Here is a 21,119-nt window from a genome sequence, read left to right on the forward strand (position 1 = left end):
ACTCTTGGGTAACCAGATCCACTCAATGGTGCAAACCTTATTTCCAAACCGGTATGCCATCTTCCAGGATGACAATGCCCCCATTCATACGACTGGCACTGTTCAACAATGGTTTCCAGAGCATGCTGATGAGGTTCAACATCTTCCCTGGCCTGCCCAGTCCCCAGACCTGAATATCATCGAGCATCTGTGGGCTGTTTTGGAAACCAGGGTTCGGCGTCGATTTCCAACTACTTCGTCTCTACCTGAGCTGGCGGCTGTGCTGCATGAAGAATGGCTTCAAATTCTACTCACCACCATTCAGCACTTGTATCGGTCTATTCCGTCCCGAATCCAAGCTGTATTGCATGCTAAAGGTGGCCCAACACCGTATTAATACATGATGTTCAGACTTCCACAGGTGTTTCCATTATTTTGTCCAATACCTGTATGTGCAGTACTATTAAAAAACAAAATACTAGAAGGTGGTCACCACCTTTGAAAAGAAAATTTCAAATGCTGAATATTATATTTGGTAAGAAATTTCACCATGGTCAGGAAAATAAAGATCGAGTTTGATTTTAAAAATTGTTCATGTCAGTGTTATGTGTTATGCTCAAAATGGTATATTGGTGGCACACCCTACCTTACATGAAAATTGATACTTTCATTTAGGTGCTTGTGTGTGCAATGTGAAGTTCAAGAATTCAAACAAATCTGTAAGTCAAGTGAAGAATACCCTCTCCAAGATCAAAATTCTAATGGTTGATATTGATCCAAATGATGGTAGAGCAGCATGAATCAACATTACCATGCAATTTGTGCTTCACTCATTTGCATTCATTTTTCTGTTGCATTCTATGTATTTTAACAAATGAAGTGGTGCTGAAGTTTTGAAACTGCTTCACTGGCATTTTGTTTCAATTTTTGAGCCAAGGTGGTGTATTAGTAACTGTTCTGATTGTTTTATGATTTTTTCAAATTCCCCTAGCAGAAATAAATTTGGCAATTTGAACCTTCCTTAAAGTAATGAGCACTGTTTGGATTTTGAAAAAAGTTATTTATGCTGGAAAAAAGAAACTTAAAAATTATCTTACACAAGCATGCGTGTTTCCCATGGACAAGGCATTCTCCATTGATGGAATTCAAACCTTTTGGCTGCGATCAGTAGTAGAAACTATTTAGGGATCTTACTTTAATCCTAAGGGAACTAAATCTGACCTGCCTAACATAACCACAAAAGCATTTAGGATTATTATTATTCAAGTGCTAAGGGACCTCAACTGTACCTGCCTAACCTATGAAAGTAAGTATTGGGAAGTGAAAATCCAGTGTCATGGAAACATGCAGAAAGTAATCGCTAAAACTCTGCAGTCTGTGTTAACAAATGTAAATCGAAATCGAACCATGCAAAAATTCCATACATAGCGTAATGAAATCACAATAAAACAAAAGGAACTTGGGCTAGTGTATTTAGAAAAATATGACTTAACACAGTCATGCAGAATTCTTATGACACAGCAAATGGAATAAAACTAGGGAACATTAGGGAGGTGACAATAATTCTTCGGTTAATATTTTATATTTATGCAAACTGTTACCTGCCTAACCTAACCATGAAAGCATATCTTGAACAAAATCTTAAGTAATCGCGCAATATATGTTCACAGATGTAAATCAAAATCGAACAATGTAAAAATTGCATTCGTAGCATGATGAAATCAGAATAAAACAAAAGGAACTTGGGCCCTAATTTTATGAATATTGGGCAGCAGCATCATGGAGTGTTGAGAGCCTTTACACCTGTCTTACAAGAGCATCAGCTGGTCCCATTGTGGAGTGAATATAAAAAAAAACCTATGTAAATGGGATGGGAACCCAGGCATCAATAGTCAAACTTTAGATTTCCTACCAGAAGCAACCTGGTTAATGGTGGTGTTAACAAAATAAATAAATGTAAATACTTTTATTTGGTAATTCCCTTTCTGTTTGGCCGCGGTGGCTCAGTCGGTGACGCATTTGACTAGCATGCTAAAGGTCCCGGGTTCGATCCCCGGCCGGTTCAAATCCGGGAACTTTTCTAACGTTGGAAGCGGCCCCGGCACCCACCCAGTGTCGAATAACATAGGTACCTGGGGGTAAAGGTGGTTAGGGGTGTAATGGTGATCACATTACCCATACTCACAACTGGATCAAGAAAGTGTGGGGCGTTACCCCCACACCCCCTATATGCCTTCATGACATGGTGTTAAGCACAGGGGAGCACTTTACCTTTTTTTTTCTTAATCTTTTTTCTGTTTGGCGTACCAGGTTTCAAATCTTTCCCCTCATATAATACTCACTTTAATAATTCATACATAATAATCATTCTTGAATTCTAACAGGTCTCCAACCATTGGAAATTAATGATATACTATTACAAGAAAGCAGGCTCCTGTATAGCCAAATGCATTAGAGCTCTTGCTCTTGATGTGGGAAGTCCTGGGTTCAATAAAGCAGATTCCAAAATGTGTTATGTTAAGTACTCCATAACTTCTAAAGAACATTCATAAGTGGACCAATGTGACGTGGCATCCAAACAATGTTGAATTTTTTAAAATCTATTTCTTTTACTTCGCGTTTCTGCCATTTTTTGTTAATTGCAGAAGATGAGGGGTGTACTGTGTGGAAAGGTCACTCCTTACATCCCTCCAAACAATGTAACTACAACAGTGAGGAGTAATATAATAAATACATAAGTTTATTTCTTGATCAGCCCTTGTATTTAGATAAAAAATACACACATGTTCACAATATTTATTTATTTATATCATATCATACAGTTTACTTCAGTGGAATGAACCTTGAACTGTGTGTGGCACCAATACCAGGCCGTCCATGTTTTACGGGTTTGTACGTTATACTGAACTCCCCCAAGTAATGTCCAATCATTTCAGGCTGTAAAGAAACAAAATATCCCATGATGGAAAAATAATGGAAGCTTCATTAAATTTCAGGTCTTCTAACCAATTTGAAGCTAACAAACCTGCTATAAGTTCAAATCCGAGAAACAATGGCCTAAAGAAAGTGAAATCACAAAACAGTTTGCACTAAAAGGTAATAAAAACAAAATGACAGTATATACATTACACAAGGCAGATTATCATTATTCCTCGTGTTGGAAAACATGCAACATTATCACAGGTGAGCACTTTCACCATGGTATAGTTATGGTAAATGCAGTGGGAGTATTGTGTGGGGAAAATCTTTTTGTACTGTCTCTAAATGGAACAGTATTTGAATAACACATGTCAACTACAGTCCATACCAGCTAACTGTAGACCAGGCGAACGAGAACAAGTCTCTGTGCAAGTAGTGACACAAGACGGCTCCACCAATGAACAGTGAGAGAAACGGGATTGTGTAATCGGCGACGAAAGCTTTCCCAATTTCCTCCAGCGTTGCAAACTTTTGAAAAGGATAATACCAAACAAACGCACATGGCAAACTGACTGTATTTTCGTCTACAGGTCCGTATGATTTGTTTAAGAATTTTTTAGGGAAATATTAGAGATAAAACTGCAAGAGCAAATTTTCACAAGCCGTGCATTTAGCGTACGGAATAAGGTCTGGACCGTATGTCCGTGCATGTATTGTCAGGACCGTACGGTTGGCAATGCTGTGCTTTCACCACTCGATTTTCCTCTTCCTCCTCTGCCAATATACATGGCCCTGCTCTACAGTTAGCTGGTATGGACTATACTGAAACTATGTTAACTACTGACTAGTTGTCAGGGTTTATTAAAAATCAAAAAAATAAAGGTGCTTTTGGGAATTCTTAATATTATGAGTTGCAGAATGAACCTCTAATGTATGTTATAGTGAATATAGAAACGCTTATAACTTACAATAGTCAAAATATGGTCATCTGATAGTTTTTAGCATTATGACCGAAAAAGTAGATGAACTGGTGATCACACACAACTGTTTTTATTTCCATCAAAATGAATACGTGAATTTAAAAATGGCTACAGGACCCTTTTTCCTTGAAGGATGTACTGACAAGAATGCCGGATTTAATGTGATTTTCTTTTTTCATGAAATTACATATTTTTACATCATTACAAAGGGTACATGTTGCCAGTTAAGTATGAAAAAAAATGATATCTGTCATATATGCTCTGCATGTAGTCACTATCGATGAAATTACTGATGGCTCTTACACAAACTTGCTCCTCGATTTCGCCGATGACACATCGAATTTTCTCCCCGAGTTCTGGTATGGTTCGGTGATTGGTTTCATATACCTGCGATTTCTCATACTCCCAAAGGTGTCAGGTCACATTGCTGGCCAGTTCTGGTTGCCGTTGCACAAAAGGTCTTGGCCTGGAAATTTGTAGTGCAGCAAAGCAATCGTCTCGTGGCTGCCAAGTGCCCCAACCCAACAACAAGACAATGGTGCATTTAAAATCTGGCATTCTTATTGTGACACACTTTACTTAAATTGTAATGAACCAAAGCACGAGTTTCGATGAAGGAAATATTTCCTTTGTTTTCTCATATATGCAGGAATGCAACTTTTACTTTATGCATGTAGTTAGAATTGTGAAAGTTTATTATGTTTGTTCCTTTGTAATTTCAGCCTTACAAATGAAAATTTAGAGTTCAATTCCCAGTTTCTTGGAAAGAGTCAGATCTTGAAGGAAAATAAAACTACTGTGTGTAAATACTTTATGCGATCATTTCACTAAGAAATAAAGACCAGTTTTGGCATGTACGAGGGTTACTATTTATATTTTGAGCCTAACAATGAAAAAACAGGAATTTGGCATTGAAAACTGCTTTATTGTTTTTCGAAGTATTCTCCTTTATGGTCAATACACTTTTGCATTCGTTCGAACCATTTGTCAAAGCAGTTTTTCCAATCTTCTTGAGACACCTCTATAATATGGTTTTTGAACGGATCAACGGCATCTTCCGCCGACGAAAATCGTTGTCCACGCAATTTATTCTTGACATTCGGGAACAAGAAGAAGTCATTGGGTGGCAAATCAGGACTGTACGGCGGATGACCCATCAATTCGATTTTTTGGCTGTTCATGAAGTCGGTTGTTAGACGAGATGTGTGACAGCTGGCAGTCTTGATGAAGAATGATCCGACGGAGTTTGTTTGTTTTCCATATTTGACCGTTCTACGTTCCTCTAAAGGCACAGTTGCCACATGACCAGTTTTCCCGAAAAAACAGGCGACCATTTGTTTCGATGTGCTTCGAGCGCGAACAACTTTTGTTGGATTGGGTTCATCTTTAAACAACCCATACAGTCGACTGCTGTTTACGTTCCGGCTCATATGCATATATCCATGATTCGTTACCTGTTACAATCTTATATACGTCTTTTGAAGCACCACGATTGTATTTATTGAACATTTGTTTGCACCAATTGACGCGAGCGTCTTTTTGAATTTTTGTCAAATTGTGTGGGATCCAACGAGAACATACCTTTCTCACAGCTAAATGACCACGTAATATTTTATATATGCTGGTGGAACTAATGCCTATGGTTGCCTCAATCTCACAGTATGTCACATGACGATCTTGCAGTATTAGGTTTTGCACAGCATCAATGTTTTCTTGAACAACAACTGATTTTGGACGACCTTCGCGAATCTCGTCGGTGAGCGAATGGCGGCCACGATTAAATTCGTTATACCAGCGTTTCACAGTGTCAAAGGATGGGGCTTCATCGCCAGATGTGGAAGTAAGTTGATCAATGCACTCTTGTCTTGATAATCTACGTCGAAAATCGTAAAAAATCATCGCACGAAAATGTTCACGAGTTAATTCCATTTTATTGTTGTCGCGCAATCTCCAAGGCAACATAAACAACACAAATGAAGCTATTGACAAAACATTTGAAGTACGTTATGGTCAATAATACCAGACGATTCCGTGCAAACGTCAAATCGCGCCTAACTTCAATCGGTGTTGCCAAGGCTCAAAATATAAATAGTGACCCTCGTACTTACAGGAATTCAGCTTTCTTGTGATGGCATATCTAGGGTGTTTATATGCTGCTATTATTGGTCGTAGCGGTATTTCAGGTTTATGCAATTTTGGTTGGCCATATACGAATGGAATCTGAAGGTATAGGTGGTATAGTTAGGTGTTCATTTTGCTCTTTACTCCAAATCCATGTGCTGTCTAACCATTTTTTTTTGTTTTCTTTTTATTTAATGGATTATTTTTCAGTAGGGAGAATTTTCCATTAGCTAATGTTTGTTGTAGTCTTTATTATTTAGAATTGCCATCTTGCCGTTGCACAAAAGGACTTTACCCAGAATTTTGTAGTAAGTACATTCCAAAACTGGTCTTTATTATTTACTATCTTGGTAAATTTGCGATGAAAGTGTAACAGGAAAAAATAAAACATGTAAGCCTTAGCTACAATTCAAACTCAAGAGCATTGCTTTGTAGAACAATTCTCTCTAAACTTAGCAGATTAACATTTTAAAATAAAACTGACACAAGGAAAATATGAAAGCAAGTGAATACAAGTGTATTCGCAAATGCCTCAAAATTACTTACCTTGACTTCAACTTGATTGAAGGTCTTCCCATTGTAGACTCCTACTATGCTCCCAACCATCTCAGGCACAATAATCATGTTCCGCAAGTGAGTCTTAACAACTTCTGGTTTCTCGTTTGGAAGTGCCTCTTTCTTTGCTTTTCTCAACTTCTTGAGGAGCGCCATTGGTTTTCGCTTCAACCCCCTGCTGAATCGCCTTCTGGCCCGAGAGTGCATCAATTCCATGAGCTGCTCCCTGTAACAACCAAGAGTTAAGCAAACTTAGTTGGAAATTCAGTACAGAAAAACTAGATACAAATATGAAATAATTCCAATGAAGCACAAGTAGAGGTATGCAAATTTAAATTTTCATGTTTTTGAAAGGTGTGAGGTGCATTTTCCTACCATGTTTTTGTCACGAAATGAACTGCAAAATGCTAAATATACTCATACACAAAATTTAGAGTTTATTTACCGACACTGCACTTTCTGAAGTCTGTCACTGTCTGAATTAGCCTGTGAGCTATGCAAATCATGTAAATTTGTTTAATTCTGCTGTAAATATTTGAGAAGCAAAAATGTACTCCTTTACACAGGAATAAACTTAATACTCTGATAACTACATAAATGTGCTATTAGAAGGTAAATGTTTATTTTGTGCAATAAGTGTAGTCTTTAAATCAAATTTAGGGTTATTCACCATTTTAACACTGAAATGCCACTTTATATAAAACTTCTCATCTCGAAAGCACCCAGTTTTTGTACCGAAATCTTGTTTTATTCAATATAAATAGATGGGTCTAGGTATAACCAACCAAATCCCAACATTATAATCATGCAGTGGCCCATTCTCAAAATTTGACCAAATTTCCCAGAACAATTCGTATTTTTTTGTGTATATTTATTACACATAATAGAAATAAAACAACTCTTCCCTATTAGAATTCTCTGAAGTACACTGTCTTTAATACATTACATTTCTCCCTTATATTGGCCTCCTGAAAATGTTAGTTTTGGGTAGAAACACGTAGAGGTGGTAAGCCTCCTAGTGAAACTATGGAGATAAAAAGTGATATTGTTTTTATCTGTGGGGGGTTATATATGAAACAAATACCCGAGGGTGACAGGTGGAAAGGTAGAATTTTCTTACAATTTCTCATCATAGGTGCCACAAGAAATCTGTGAATGTCCCTGTGTAATGCAATACCACCGACTTTGTTTTATTTCATGGCTAATTGGAACTAACTTTCTGGATGGGCCTTGTGATGCCAACAAAAGCAATTGCTGTGTATTTTGCTTCTACAGATTCATAGATCACACAAATAAGAAGCTTACAAAGTTGGCCCTGCATATAATAAACCTGGTGAGATCTAAGTAAATAAATAAATTCCAAACTTACGCAGGCATATCCAGGAGCTGATCAAGATCAACTCCACGGTAAGTGAACTTTCGGAAAGTTCTCTTTTTCTTCTGGCTTTCTTCAACCTGTAAAAAGAAAAGTTTTTTTTACAAATATTCAACTGTTAGTAATCTAATAAATAGCAGATAATATACACTCCTTCAAAATAAAGTTAGTCTTGTATGATGCAAACTTTATCTCATGCAGAACTCAAATCTTAGATCTTGAAAAAAATGGAGGCAGGTCTGGTGACACCATGCCGAAGAGATTAATAATTTACATATGGAATTAGTCACCATAGGTATTGTTTATTTGCCTGAAGTCAGCTGTGTTTTCAATAGAACATCATCCATGCATGTTTTAGCTAGAAAATGAGATGCCTCCCTATGCAACAAATGTTTTGAACTCTGGTGTTTTATACCTTTCGGCATGATGCAAGTCATTAAAAAATCTACCTGAATCACAAGCACCTCTGAACAACAGTAGACATCATTGTTGTGGATGATCCAACTACTGATTGATTTGGTTTATTTTACTTTGCTTTTCTACCACTTTTGATTAATCGCAAATATGAATATGAGTGATGATATTGATGAAGGGACACTCGCAAATAACACCCGTGCTCACGCCAGGATTTGAACCAGAGACCTCGGTCGTCTTGGCACACTGTGCAAAACACACTGACACGGAGGTGGGTGGATGATCCAACTATCTTACACTCTACTGACGTAACAGTGCCAATTAGTAATTCAGACCACTGTTTATTGCATCTTGAGAATGATGATAAACATTATAAATAATTTTGTCCAGAGACCATTCGATGTTAAGAGTTTTCAAATGAATGCTAATTGTTTCCATATGACTCAATATTAAGCAGTTAGATACTAACGAAAATAATAATAATAAAAAAATAATAGTTTTGCAGGTTAAGTGGTAGAGTAGCCACAAGCTGAACATATACCACTAGGACTTCACCAACTTATTTGAAAAAAACTGGGTTGATCTTTTAGTTTTTAATGCACATTGATGTTCGTGCGATAAATTATACAACGCAGTGGTCATTAAGAAGTGGTAGATATGAGTTTGGTAAAGTTACGTTAGTCAATATTGCGTATTGTAGCATCACACAGCACAAAGGAACGAGTAGGAATTCTGCTTCTGTCGTATGCATTGGAAGACACGAAGGGTCACATGAACCCTAGAACCAATCACGTAGCTCTCTGCTCCGTACGTCAGCATTCAAGAGAGCATTGCACCTGTGTGCTGTAGAGATCCAAGCTTTCAGATAGGCAGCAAGGAATATAGAGTCCTTTACGCTAAACCTACCTGGCATCCGGCCAGGAAAGGCATTGGAAAAAAATGCTAGAACAAGTGTTGTTAGTGGAGCATTGCAAGTGGATCACGAAAAATAACTATTATAATGCCATGAAGGTCAAACATATATGAAATTAGTGAAGTTTTTCTTTATATTTACAGCATTTACACATTTTTTAAATTTTAAATCAGAGAATGTCGGGCATATTATAACGCTATGCCACTGGCCTAACCTAACAACGAAAGTATTAATGTAATATTCGTTCATACTACATCAAGTGACATAGCCTATTAGCAGTAGCAGTCCATGTCAGAACACCTTGCGGTATTTTTCCAACCCCATGATGTGCAGAAAAAGAGGACTTGTTACCAGTGGCGTAGCATGGGCATTTTGGGTGGAAATGCCAAGTCCGAAGGAAAGGTCGGCCCTTTTTTGGTTAATAATTTACTTATGGAATTAGTCGCCACAGGTGTTGTTTATTTGCCTAAAGTCAGCTGGGTTTGCAATACAGCATCATCATCCATGCAGTTTTTAGGTAGAAAATTAGATGCCTCCCTATGCAACAAATGTTTTGAACTCTGGTGTTTTATACCTTTCGGCATGACACAAATCATTATAAAACCTACCTGAATCACAAGCCTCTGGACAACAGTAGATGTCATTGTTGTGAATGATCCAACTAATGATTGATTTGGTTTATTTTACTTCGCTTTTCTGCCACTCTTGGTTAATCGCAAATATGAATATCAGTGATGATGATATTGATGAAGGGACACTCACAAAGAACACCCATGTTCACCCCGGGATTCGAATCAGGGGCCTCTGTCGTCTTGGTGCACTGTGCAAAACACTCTGACACGGAGGTGGGCGGATGATCCAACTATCGTACACTCTACTAACGTAACAGTGCCGATTAGTAATTCAGACCACTGTTTATTACGTCTTGAGAATGTTGATAAACATTTTAAAATAATTTTGTCCAGAGACCATTCGATGTTAAGAGTTTTCAAATGAATGCTAAACATTTCCATTGCTACAATATTAAGCAGTTACATAATAACGAAAAAATAATAACCCGCAAAACTATTATTTTTTTTTTATTAAGTGGTAGAGCAGCCTCAGGCTGAACTTCTACCACGAGGACTTCAGCAACTTATTTGACAAAAACTGTGTTGATCTTTTAGTTTTTAATGTACATCGCTGTTCGTGCGATAAATTATACAATGCAGTGGCCATTAAGAAGTGCTATATTTCAGTTTGGTAAAGTTACATCAGTCAAATATTGCGTATTGTAGGAACACATAGCACGAGCACGAAGAACCGGGTAGGAATTCTTCCGCTGTCGTCTGCTTCAGAAGGCAGGAAGGGTCACGTGAACCAATCACATAGCCCTCTGTTCCATACGCTGGCGTAAGAGAGAGCATTTTGGTGCGTGCTTTAGAGATCCAAGCTTTCCCTCCAGAAAGGCAGCAAGGAATATAGGGTCCTTGTACGCCGAACCTGCTCGGCGTCCGACCAGGAAAGGCATTGAAAAAAATGCTAGAACGAGTGTTGTTACTGGAGCGTTGCAAGCGGATCGCAAGAAATAGCTATTATAATGCCACGAAGGTCAGACATATATGAAATTGGTCAAGATTTACTTTATATTTACAGCATTTACGCATTTTTGAAATTTTAAATCTGGGGACGCCGGGCGTATGGGCATACTATAATGCTACGCCACTGCTTGTTACTACCTTCATGAAAATAAGCACACACATGTCAAGAACTAAAGAATGCATGTATCCATGTAACAGGCCAGGTCATGTCTAGACCTCGGATTTTTAGGTTCTAAAAAGTGTGCTTTCAGGTTCCTAAAATAGGCAAACAATGGTTTTACATGTTATCCACAATCTGTGAGGATACTCTTATATGCTGAAAATAATCTTTCAACAAAAGCATAGTCAGTGGTGCAAACTTCAATGTTAGTTTGCAAGGGGTGAATGCCACAAAGCACCGAAGTGACGCGAAAGTGAGGAAGACCATGTGGATCAGAAGTTTGCACTTTGGACTGTACATGTAACAGTGCCAGGCATTTCATTTTCTTTAGAGCTTTGAAAAATCATTAAAATTTCAACAGGGACTTGGAGGAAGAGAAATCAACAGATAGTACATTTCAAACAGTTTGTAATTTAATTTTTCGTGACCAAACAAAGCAAATGCCTCTGTGTGACATAAAAATCCTGTAAAACCTTTAAAAATATATAAAAACCTAAAAAAAGGTTTGATTTAGGTGCATAAAACTAAAATAGGTTCTAACAAGCAAAATAATTTTTTAGGCACTATAAAACTTCAGCAGTTTTTGCATTTTTTAACGAAACGCTGACATAACTTATTATTTCTTACATACCTGTAAAGGAAACAAAATAGGTTAAAAACCTAAAATCCGAGGTCAATTCATGTCATAGATTATGTGACTGTGCAGTTTAAAACCTGGTGAAAATAGCTCAAAAGCTAGCTTCACCAGCTGGTGAAGATAGTCACTCCGTTAATTTTTTACAGTACCCTTCAGCATGTAAAAACATGGATCAGAGGTTCCATGCACTACCCCTGCATAGAGGATGGATGTCTTCTAGCTGATGAAACACAGTGTTTGTTCACCAACAAAATGATAGATTTTTATGGAATGGAAGCAATGAGAAACTAGTTTCGGGAACACTTCAGTTTAGTCAAAACGGATTTCTTCATTTTTACAGAAGAAAGTACGGAACGAGTTTACAATACCGGACCACTCTCCAATTTCTATGAAATTTTGCCTACTCACTAATTGTGAACTCCTAATCACGAATCTGCATGTAATGGCTAGAATCTAGTTTACGTCCTCCTTGAATTTTGGTGGTAACTGATGGGAGTTAACAACACTGCATGCTCGTGTTGCAAAAACTTCTAGATAGTGTAAAATACGTTTATCCCCAGTGATAATTCAGTGCATCATTCAAAACCGTGCTAGCAGATGGCCGGTGCTCCGGCATTTCTTCGGGTAAGTAAGTTTTTCTTTTTACACTTTCTGTCACTAACCATTCACGGGAACGAGGTATGCCTACAAGGTTAGGTTAGGCCTGTTAGTAGTGATGGGTTGTTCGTGAACGAGTCGTTCAAAAGTAACGACTCTCTCTTGTGAGCGGTGAACGACACGTTCAAAGAGTCGTATCTGTGCTCCTCCGCCCGCCAAGCAACTATTATTCCCTATCCTTTCCACGAATTTTGCGAGGAAGGCGCATGCGCAAGTGTATACTCGTCTGGCGGCCGGAATTTTTGAAAGAAAGCAAGTCGATTCTGCGGACAGCAAAAGGGGACTGGAGAGGGAGGGGGTCCTCTCTGTTCCTTTTCCCTACCCCTAGTTGAGTGAAGCTGGCTGAAACATGCCGTGTACGATGAGAGGGGAAGGAGTCGCTAAAGTGTGCCACGGCTCTTTGAACGAAGGAAAGAGTCGACTCGCGAGTGTTGTTTGCAGAGAGAGAGCACGTAACCCCAGGCCATGACGGGCAATGAAGAACAGCCAACAAATTTGTCCTGTAATTTCAAGTTCGGCCAAACCATTGTGTTTCTTCGCCGGAAGTCAAGCCCCTGGAAGCCTATACCCAGTTATGATGCCCAGACAAAATTAGCGCTAAAATTACAAGAAATTAAATGTTAGTAAAAAATATTAGGGGTGTCTTGTGAAAATTTTGGGAAGGTGTTAGGCAGAGAGAGACCTCTTGATTACAATATTCCAATTAGCCTGTTTTCAGTTGTTATTGTTTAAGTCCACTTTATGTGCAAATAGGATAGTCGGGACTGGACCTACAGTTTAAAGTGGGATCCGAACCTCCACTTTCTATTGAACACAGTACACCTTGATTACCATCGGAGAGACCCGATTAGCCTATTGGAGCATAAAAGTGGACTTATAACAAATTTTGCCACGCAAACCATTTTAATACACGACAGCGTTAATCACTATGCTATTAGGGTGAATCAGAAAAAAATTGATGAAGTGACACTCAATTCCGGGATTCCTCTTAGCGCACTGTTCTAACCACTCTTCCACAGAGGCGACTGAAATTGTGGGAAGTGAATCAAGTTTCACAAGTAGCAGGACATTACAAAATCGCAATGAAAACAGGGCCAACCCTTCCAAAGTTTGTGAGATGATGAGACACACTCTGAGTAATATCTACTGTCCGAGAATCTCGTCTCATTGGAGTAACGATACCGATTTATGCTTTAGAAATCGATAAGCGAACAAGACCAGACAGGTGTTTTTAACTTGAAATCAAATCGCGAACAAGATATGAATTCTCATTCACAAGTTGCTCTTCCGCTTCAAGGGGTACCGTGTAAATTACTGCATAATTTGCATTATCAGCAGCATGAAATGCAAACTGAAACGAGATACAATGTGTAAACCTTTTAATTTACACATTCAATTTTATTTATCCAAGAAAACAAATCTGTTAACGTGAGAATGAACAGAAGAAATAAGCTACTAGTTATTTTCCCATTAAGGAAGAAACAATTTTTAAAATGCTATAATTTCTTATAAATTAGAATGCAGTAATTATATTTTATAATTTATTAATCCAATTTTAATATTTTAACTGCCTAACATGCTTTGTTGTATTTAATGCATCTTCTATACCTAATTACTTAGTATTGACAGCGAGGATGAATGAATTTTATGTACAGATAGGCTAATCGGGACTGAACCTACAGTTTAAAGTGGGATCCACCAGGTATCGTTACAAGGCAACGACGGAGGATGGATGGTGATTAGTAGAGCCCGGAAGTTTGGCAAAATGCCTCTTTTTATCTACTGCATATATTGATAAAAATTTTCCGGATATACGTTTATGTTGTTTCGAGTGTTTTAGAAGCCTTTTCATTTTGCCTATTTGGGACCCCACTGTCTACTTTTAATTATAATGCCTTTTTTTGCCTTTTTCAATGAAACTGGACCATTTTTTTTTTTTTAAAAAAAAGTGTGTATATAAATGATTTTTCTCCCAAACAATGTTGTTGGCATTTATTTTTCTTCCGTTTATTATGTGAATACATTTCGCCTTATTTAAGTAATATTGAACTCACGCATGTTTCAACATTACTGAAGGAGAAAAGTGCTAGAAAAAAGTATTTCATGCTGATTTAGGATATTGACTTTCGGTTAACATTTGCTTGTGCATGATTGACTGCTGAAAACCTGTTGCAGAACATCTGCACAATTACGGTATCACGTCCAGCATCCGTGTCAGGAGGTTATTGACAAGAAACAGCACTAATGCCTAAGGGCCTTTGCATGGATTCCAAAATCAAGTTCTCTATCTTTAGTTTAGTTCTGCACTTTGGAGGGAAAGGATCGTGTAGTTGTCATCATGCCGAAATTTAGTGTGCCATTAAGTGGTAAGTTACATGGTTACGTGCGTGAATTTGGTGAAAATTGAAATGCTCTTCCCAATGTAGATTTCAACATTTTGCCAGAAATTATAGATAAAAGTAAACTACTTCCAAATGTGCCTTTTTTCGGTTTATTTTGCCTTTTTTTTTCATTTTAGTGCCTATTTTCCACATTATAAATGCCTTTTTGCCTGCCTATTTTAACGAAAATAAATGCCTGAACTTCCGGGCTCTAGTGATTAGAGTAATTGACAAGAGGTTAAATACAGATTACCAGGTTAAATACAGATTACCACCCATCTCTGGGCTGGGGTTGGAATCCGGAACTTTCGGTGTCAATAGGCTTACTTTGAGGAGGGCGACACCACTTATCTGTCACTCCAAGATTATTTCAAGCTGGCCAATATAGAAACCAAGAAACAAAGAACATGCACCATGGAGTTTGTTTTATTTATGTTATTCAGCCATCCTTTCATTCCTAGTTAAATCCTGGTAAGGAAATCGCTTCCTGTCTCGGATTCGATCCTCGGTGGAGGCACCTTGCCCAGTGATTTAGACCCCAGTTTAAAATGTAGCTTCAATCCCGATTAGACTATCTGAGCATAAAGTAAACTGTAAAAATTTACTATCCTTCGGACACCCCTATTTTTTTCGTTTCGTCAATTTTTGACATTCTTACTTACGTATGTGCTTCGCGGAACATTCCTGAAGGTGTATTAACGTTGTTTTCATGAAATTAATTCCAATTTTTCACATTACCACTACTTCTTGCCTCAGACACAATATGCCGAGTACACCTTCCTACATAATCACGCGTCGTGCTTGTCTTTTGTCAAATTTTTTACATTCGTACTTACATATCTGCCTCGCGGAACATTCCTGAACGTTTATTGACGTTGCTTTGATCAAACTAATAGCAATTTTTCACATTACGAGTACTTCTTTCTCCTACCTTTCCGCTTGCCTCACACACAATATGGCGCAGATACCGTCATAAATAATGACGCGTCGGGACGACGCATCGGCCTTCTCTATTCTCGATTTTCAATTGTTATGCAGTGTTTCAACCTTCGGAACCCAAGAAATGCCCGACAACAAATTTTAAGGAGCGATTTTACAATATCGAGAATTTCTTCATTTTGTTTGAAATTCGGTAGGTATACTCACCAATTTTGGCCCCGTAATCACGTATCTGCAGTTAAAATTTGGTGCTCACACGTGGAAATAGCAAAATAATCTCAATTAAGTTCTTATTTCCACATCCTCGATTTCCGAATATCCCGCCGGTTCCGGGCTCCGCCCCTGGGGTAATTGACCTACCACCCCCAACAGCTATCGCGGCCCCGCCTATATCTATAGAGTCCCTGTTAAGGGCATGTTAGAAATTGGCCGGATTCACCTGCCCCCAAAATAAGCGCCAGCAGTTAAAATTTGGCGCTCACACGTGCAAATAGCAAAATAATCTCAATTAAGTTCTTATTTCCACATCCTCGATTTCCGAATTTCCCGCCGGTTCCGGGCTCCGCCCCTGGGGTAATTGACCTACCGCCCCCAACCGCTATCACGGCCCCGCCTCCGCTCCGGCTCCCCGCCTATATCTATAGAGTCCCTGTTAAGGGCATGTTAGAAATTGGCCGGATTCACCTGCCCCCAAAATAAGCGCCAGCAGTTAAAATTTGGCGCTCACACGTGCAAATAGCAAAATAATCTCAATTAAGTTCTTATTTCCACATCCTCGATTTCCGAATTTCCCGCCGGTTCCGGGCTCCGCCCCTGGGGTAATTGACCTACCGCCCCCAACCGCTATCACGGCCCCGCCTCCGCTCCGGCTCCCCGCCTATATCTATAGACTCCCTGTTAAGGGCATGTTAGAAATTGGCCGGATTCACCTGCCCCCAAATAAGCGCCAAATTTATACGTGAGCGCCAAATTTTAAGTGCAGATTCGTGATTATGAGGCCCAAATTAGTAAGTATCCCAAATTTCAAACAAATTGGTACACCCGGTACAAACTTAATCACACATCCAGCACACGTCATTCTTCTACCTCCCGTTTCACCGTTCTAACGCTCGTCGCAAACGAAGACAGTTCGAAACACTGCATGCCAACAAAACACAATCACGACCCGTCATGATAGTCACGACGGTGTATGAAGGTAATGTTGTACGAAGGTGTACGAACGTGATGGTGTCGGAAGATGTACGTGCCAAACGTTATCTCCGTCAGAGAATTAATTTTCAACGAACAACATGAATTTCAGCTCTGAAACATTCCCAAATCACACACAACACCTTCCCGATGTTCGACAATGCTACAGGAACTTATTACGGTAAGTAGTTCCTTCTGTCAAAATAAATAAATGTGTCCGAAGGATAGTAAACTAGTACCAATATTTTTACTAATGAAAACAGCATTAAAGAATAAATATATTAGTTTAATCATAAATTTGATTGTACATGATACTGCAAAAAGCTTTTATTGAATGACTGCAGAATTAGGAACAACTACGTAAGATGGACATGGGTCATGTTCACGAGTGACATAAACAGCTGTTGGCCATCTGCGGTGAGCCTACGTGTTAAGGTGTTTTACTAGTAGAAAGCAACATTAAAAAAAAATACCTACGTATAATTAGGCCCGCTTTATAGAAATTCGATCATACATTATGATATTGGCAGAAACGTATATCGAATGACTGTAGAACAACAAACAGCTATCTGGGATGGACATGGACAATGTTCAAGAGCGATATAAATTTCTTAAAACACAGGTGTTAGCCATCCGCGGAGAGTTAGTGGGTGGATCCCACTTTAAATTGTGGATCCAGTCTGGTGGCGAGACTGCCGCCACCGCGCCTTGATGAGTGAGGAGAAGAGTTGCTAAGGCAAGCGAGTTGTTAAGGTGCTTCATGACTCTTCGAGCTGCCAGGAGAGTCGTGAACGAATGATGGGGAAAGAGTCGTGGGACTGTGCTGTGACTCTTCGTGCTGTTTAAAGAGTCGTGAACGAGCGATGCTCTTGGAAATGCAAGCATGTGTCGCAGCGCAGATCTGGAGTGCATTTTGTTGACTCGCTTTCTCACATTTCTTGCGATATTAAAACCAGTGATCGAATGCAAAAAAGGAAGAATATGTAAATGCACGTTATTACTAATAAAAGGTTGATATAATTATATAGCATTTCTGTGCATGCTTTCGTACTGCATAATTTGCATTATCCGCAGCATGAAATGCAAACTGAAACAAGATACAAATTTAGAAAATCTCACCCATGAGGCAGAGCAATGAAAACAAGTATGTGCAATAAATTTTGTTTGTGTGTGTGTTTACTGTTTACACATATATATATATCCACAAACACACAGACTCGTACTTGTATTTTACTTATTTTATGCCGCTTTTCTTCAAATTTTAAGTAATCGCGACGATGGGGATGATGCGTGATGATATAGATGAAGGGACACTCGTAAAGAAGATCCTTGCCCAGACCAGGACTAGAACCCGGGAACTTCTGTGGCAAGATCAAATGTCGATTACTTCAGAATCTTGGCCATCTAGTCGATTACACGCACACACATATACACAAAAATGCAGTACAATTTATTAATCTTGAAGGACAGAGGCTGATACATTCCGTTGTGTTCGTTTATTTAAATACAATCATCTGCTTCAACACCTCCTACCCCCCTTCAGGCATGTGTTTCGAGAAAAAGAAGCTTGACAACTCTTTTGAACGACTCTTCTCAGTGAGCGAGCGCTCATGAGTCGACTCACACAAATGAAGGGCTTGAACCCATCACTACCTGTTAGGTTAGGTTCTATTGGCACTCATTTCACCCCTAAATATGTGCTTCATCATCGAAAAATGTCCTCAGTACGTTCAATCACGCATATCCGGACAACATCAGTTTTTCTCGATTTTCTCCTCCAGGAACTTTTTCCTCGCCTTGGGATTTATTTGTTGAATTCTTTATACAATAACCTTTCCAACGATATATATGACACATATTCCTTATGAAAAGGATGTAAACTAGACTCTTACCCATGTAATAATTGGCGGTCGAGTATGGAAATCAAGAAAAAAATGAAATAAACTATGTTTTCTTAATGTAACGTAACCCTACCATTAGAACAGTAGCCCCACGAAACACGCCATTTCCCCCAAATGGGTGTTACTTATCGCACAACACTTTAGCAACACAGTATTCTGACGTCACGGGAGAGCTTTTTCATGTTAGGCAAGACAAGGTATAGTTCTCTTAGCCAAAATATTAATTTTTCTTTGTATTTATACTAATGGAACCTAACCTAACCTCGTACGCATTCCTCGTCTGACGTCAATATTAAAGGTAGCAAGATTATTGTGCGTAAAGGAAGACCATTAACGAATTGCGAAAGAAAGATTGTTCCGAATTGCTGTTTATGGACAATCACCATGGTAAATCGCAAGGTTATTTTAAAAGTTCTACACGTAAATGTACAATTTTAACAAGTGACCGCCAAATATGAACTACAGATACACCGAAATTAGTAAGTAGGCAAAATTTTATAGAAAGTGGAGAGTGGTCCGGTATTGTAAACTCATGCCGAAAGTCTTACGCAAATCAGTTTCTGTAGCATTGTTGAAGTACCCAAATGTATTTTCTGTCATAGTTTCATGTTTTTTTAGCGATAATTCATGTTTTTCTGTATAAAAATATCGCAATTGCCGTTGCTTTCATGTACGAACCAGATGTTTCGTGCGCTTGATGACGTAACCCCCTGTCACTGTTTCCAACCAACCCGTGTTTTTTTCAAGATGCCGTGACCCCAACTTTTAGCTATGCTTGCCTAACCTTACTGTGAATGGTTCGTTAGGCTATCCGTGAATGATTTGTGGGGCTTCCCAGGAAAAATAGAAAATTAATAACACGGAAGTAGACAATTTTTGGTTTAGAAGGTTGGGAACACTGCATCACTTGACAAAACACAAGCACGACGATCCAGAACGCTCGCGCCATATTGTCTCACACAATCGAAGAAAACTAACAATAATAATTACTCGTAATATGAAAAATTGAAATTATTTTCGTGAGAAATTCATAATCACACCTTATAGAATGTTCCGCAATGCAGGACTAGTAAGTAGCAATCTTAAAAAGGACGAAATTTATGAGTTATAGGAGTTTTGACTAAACGGTAGTAGTACCTAGTTTCTATTGAAATAGTGACAAGCAACCCAATGGTAGGTTACTTTCAATTAAATCTGAATTGCTGGGAAGAGAAAAGAGTAATGTTTTGTTAATTGCGAAGACGTAAATAATTGTCAGTTCATGATGGGATTGAACGAAAAAATAACTTGTACATTTAGGATGCAGATGAAACTTTTATGAATTACGAAGTTTCAAAAATTAACACCCCTTCCATAATTGTAAGTGGGCTACATTTCTGTAATATCGAACCTGTAATACATAGATTTCACGTGTGAAATTCTTGTAATCATTCAACTACATGGAAAATTTCTATAGGCTTTTACACTATATACAAACTTCATATGAATCCACGTTACCACCAATACACTTATCAATGTTAAAACCTATTTTAAAAGCGCAGCCTCATCGGCCAAGATATTAGCTACTTCATTATTTTATTCTGTATGTACTTTACAGACGGATGTTTCGTCTATTTTTGGATTGTAATAGTTGTATAAATCCTACCTCTGCCATATTTGCCACACACTTTTTCAACGAAACTTCCAAACTCGAAAGATGTTGCGATTGCAATTTGTTTCGATCATCGATTCATATTCGATTGTATTTCATCGAGATTAGACTATCTCGATTCGACTGGAAAAAATTCCGACAAATGAAAGGGAGGGGCAGATGGGGCGATCCTCCTGAGCTAAGATCTTCATTTCATATTTATGTTGGTAATAATGTGCACAGTTGCTATGAAACGCAAAAGAAATGTGGTATTTTTTGACAAGGACATATAAGGGCGGATTATTGGCGAGAGCCTCGCAGGGACCCCGTTTTATTCTTCCAGTTATTCATAAGCAATTTTCAACTTTGAATGTAATAAAACAAACATCGAGACATTTTACGACACGCATGACAAGGTAGTAGCTACAGCATCTTGAACAGTAGTGTGGAAAACGACCCAAGACACTGCCAACTGCCAAGACGAATGACAACATAGACGGCAGTGCGATCACTATCGCCATACAATGGGCCCGTTCCGAAAGTCGCACGAGTTTAACGCGTTATGGTAACTGGCCGTTCCATAAGTGCTTCCGTGCGTTTCGTGAGTTTCATTATGTTGTCCCAAAAGTCGCATTCCGTGCGTTTCGTGCAAGAACAAGATTCACCAAACGCACGGGCCAGGATGCTGGTTTGTTCCGTGAAAATCGTCTGCTCCTTGCAGACAAAGCGCGTGCTGATGGATTCAAACTGCACTAGTTCGGAAAATGTATTATAATTTTAACAGATAGCG

The 21,119-nt window shown here is 38.7% G+C and overlaps 1 protein-coding gene across 1 annotated transcript; it reads right to left on the minus strand.

The window, feature by feature from the left end:
• Positions 1-2,763: 2,763 nt before the first annotated feature.
• On the minus strand, positions 2,764-20,464 carry RpS15 (ribosomal protein S15). Its single transcript, XM_083141338.1, has 4 exons — positions 20,345-20,464; positions 7,924-8,009; positions 6,546-6,780; positions 2,764-2,916 (listed from the first exon to the last, which is right to left on the minus strand). Exons 1-4 carry the CDS (start codon positions 20,351-20,353, stop codon positions 2,803-2,805), a joined length of 444 nt encoding a protein of 147 aa, XP_082997464.1. The 5' UTR covers positions 20,354-20,464; the 3' UTR covers positions 2,764-2,802.
• Between the last annotated feature and the right edge of the window lie 655 nt (positions 20,465-21,119).

This window comes from Lepisma saccharinum, chromosome 19 (genome assembly GCF_977018435.1).
Source record: "Lepisma saccharinum chromosome 19, izLepSacc3.1, whole genome shotgun sequence".
NCBI classification, from domain to species: domain Eukaryota; kingdom Metazoa; phylum Arthropoda; class Insecta; order Zygentoma; family Lepismatidae; genus Lepisma; species Lepisma saccharinum.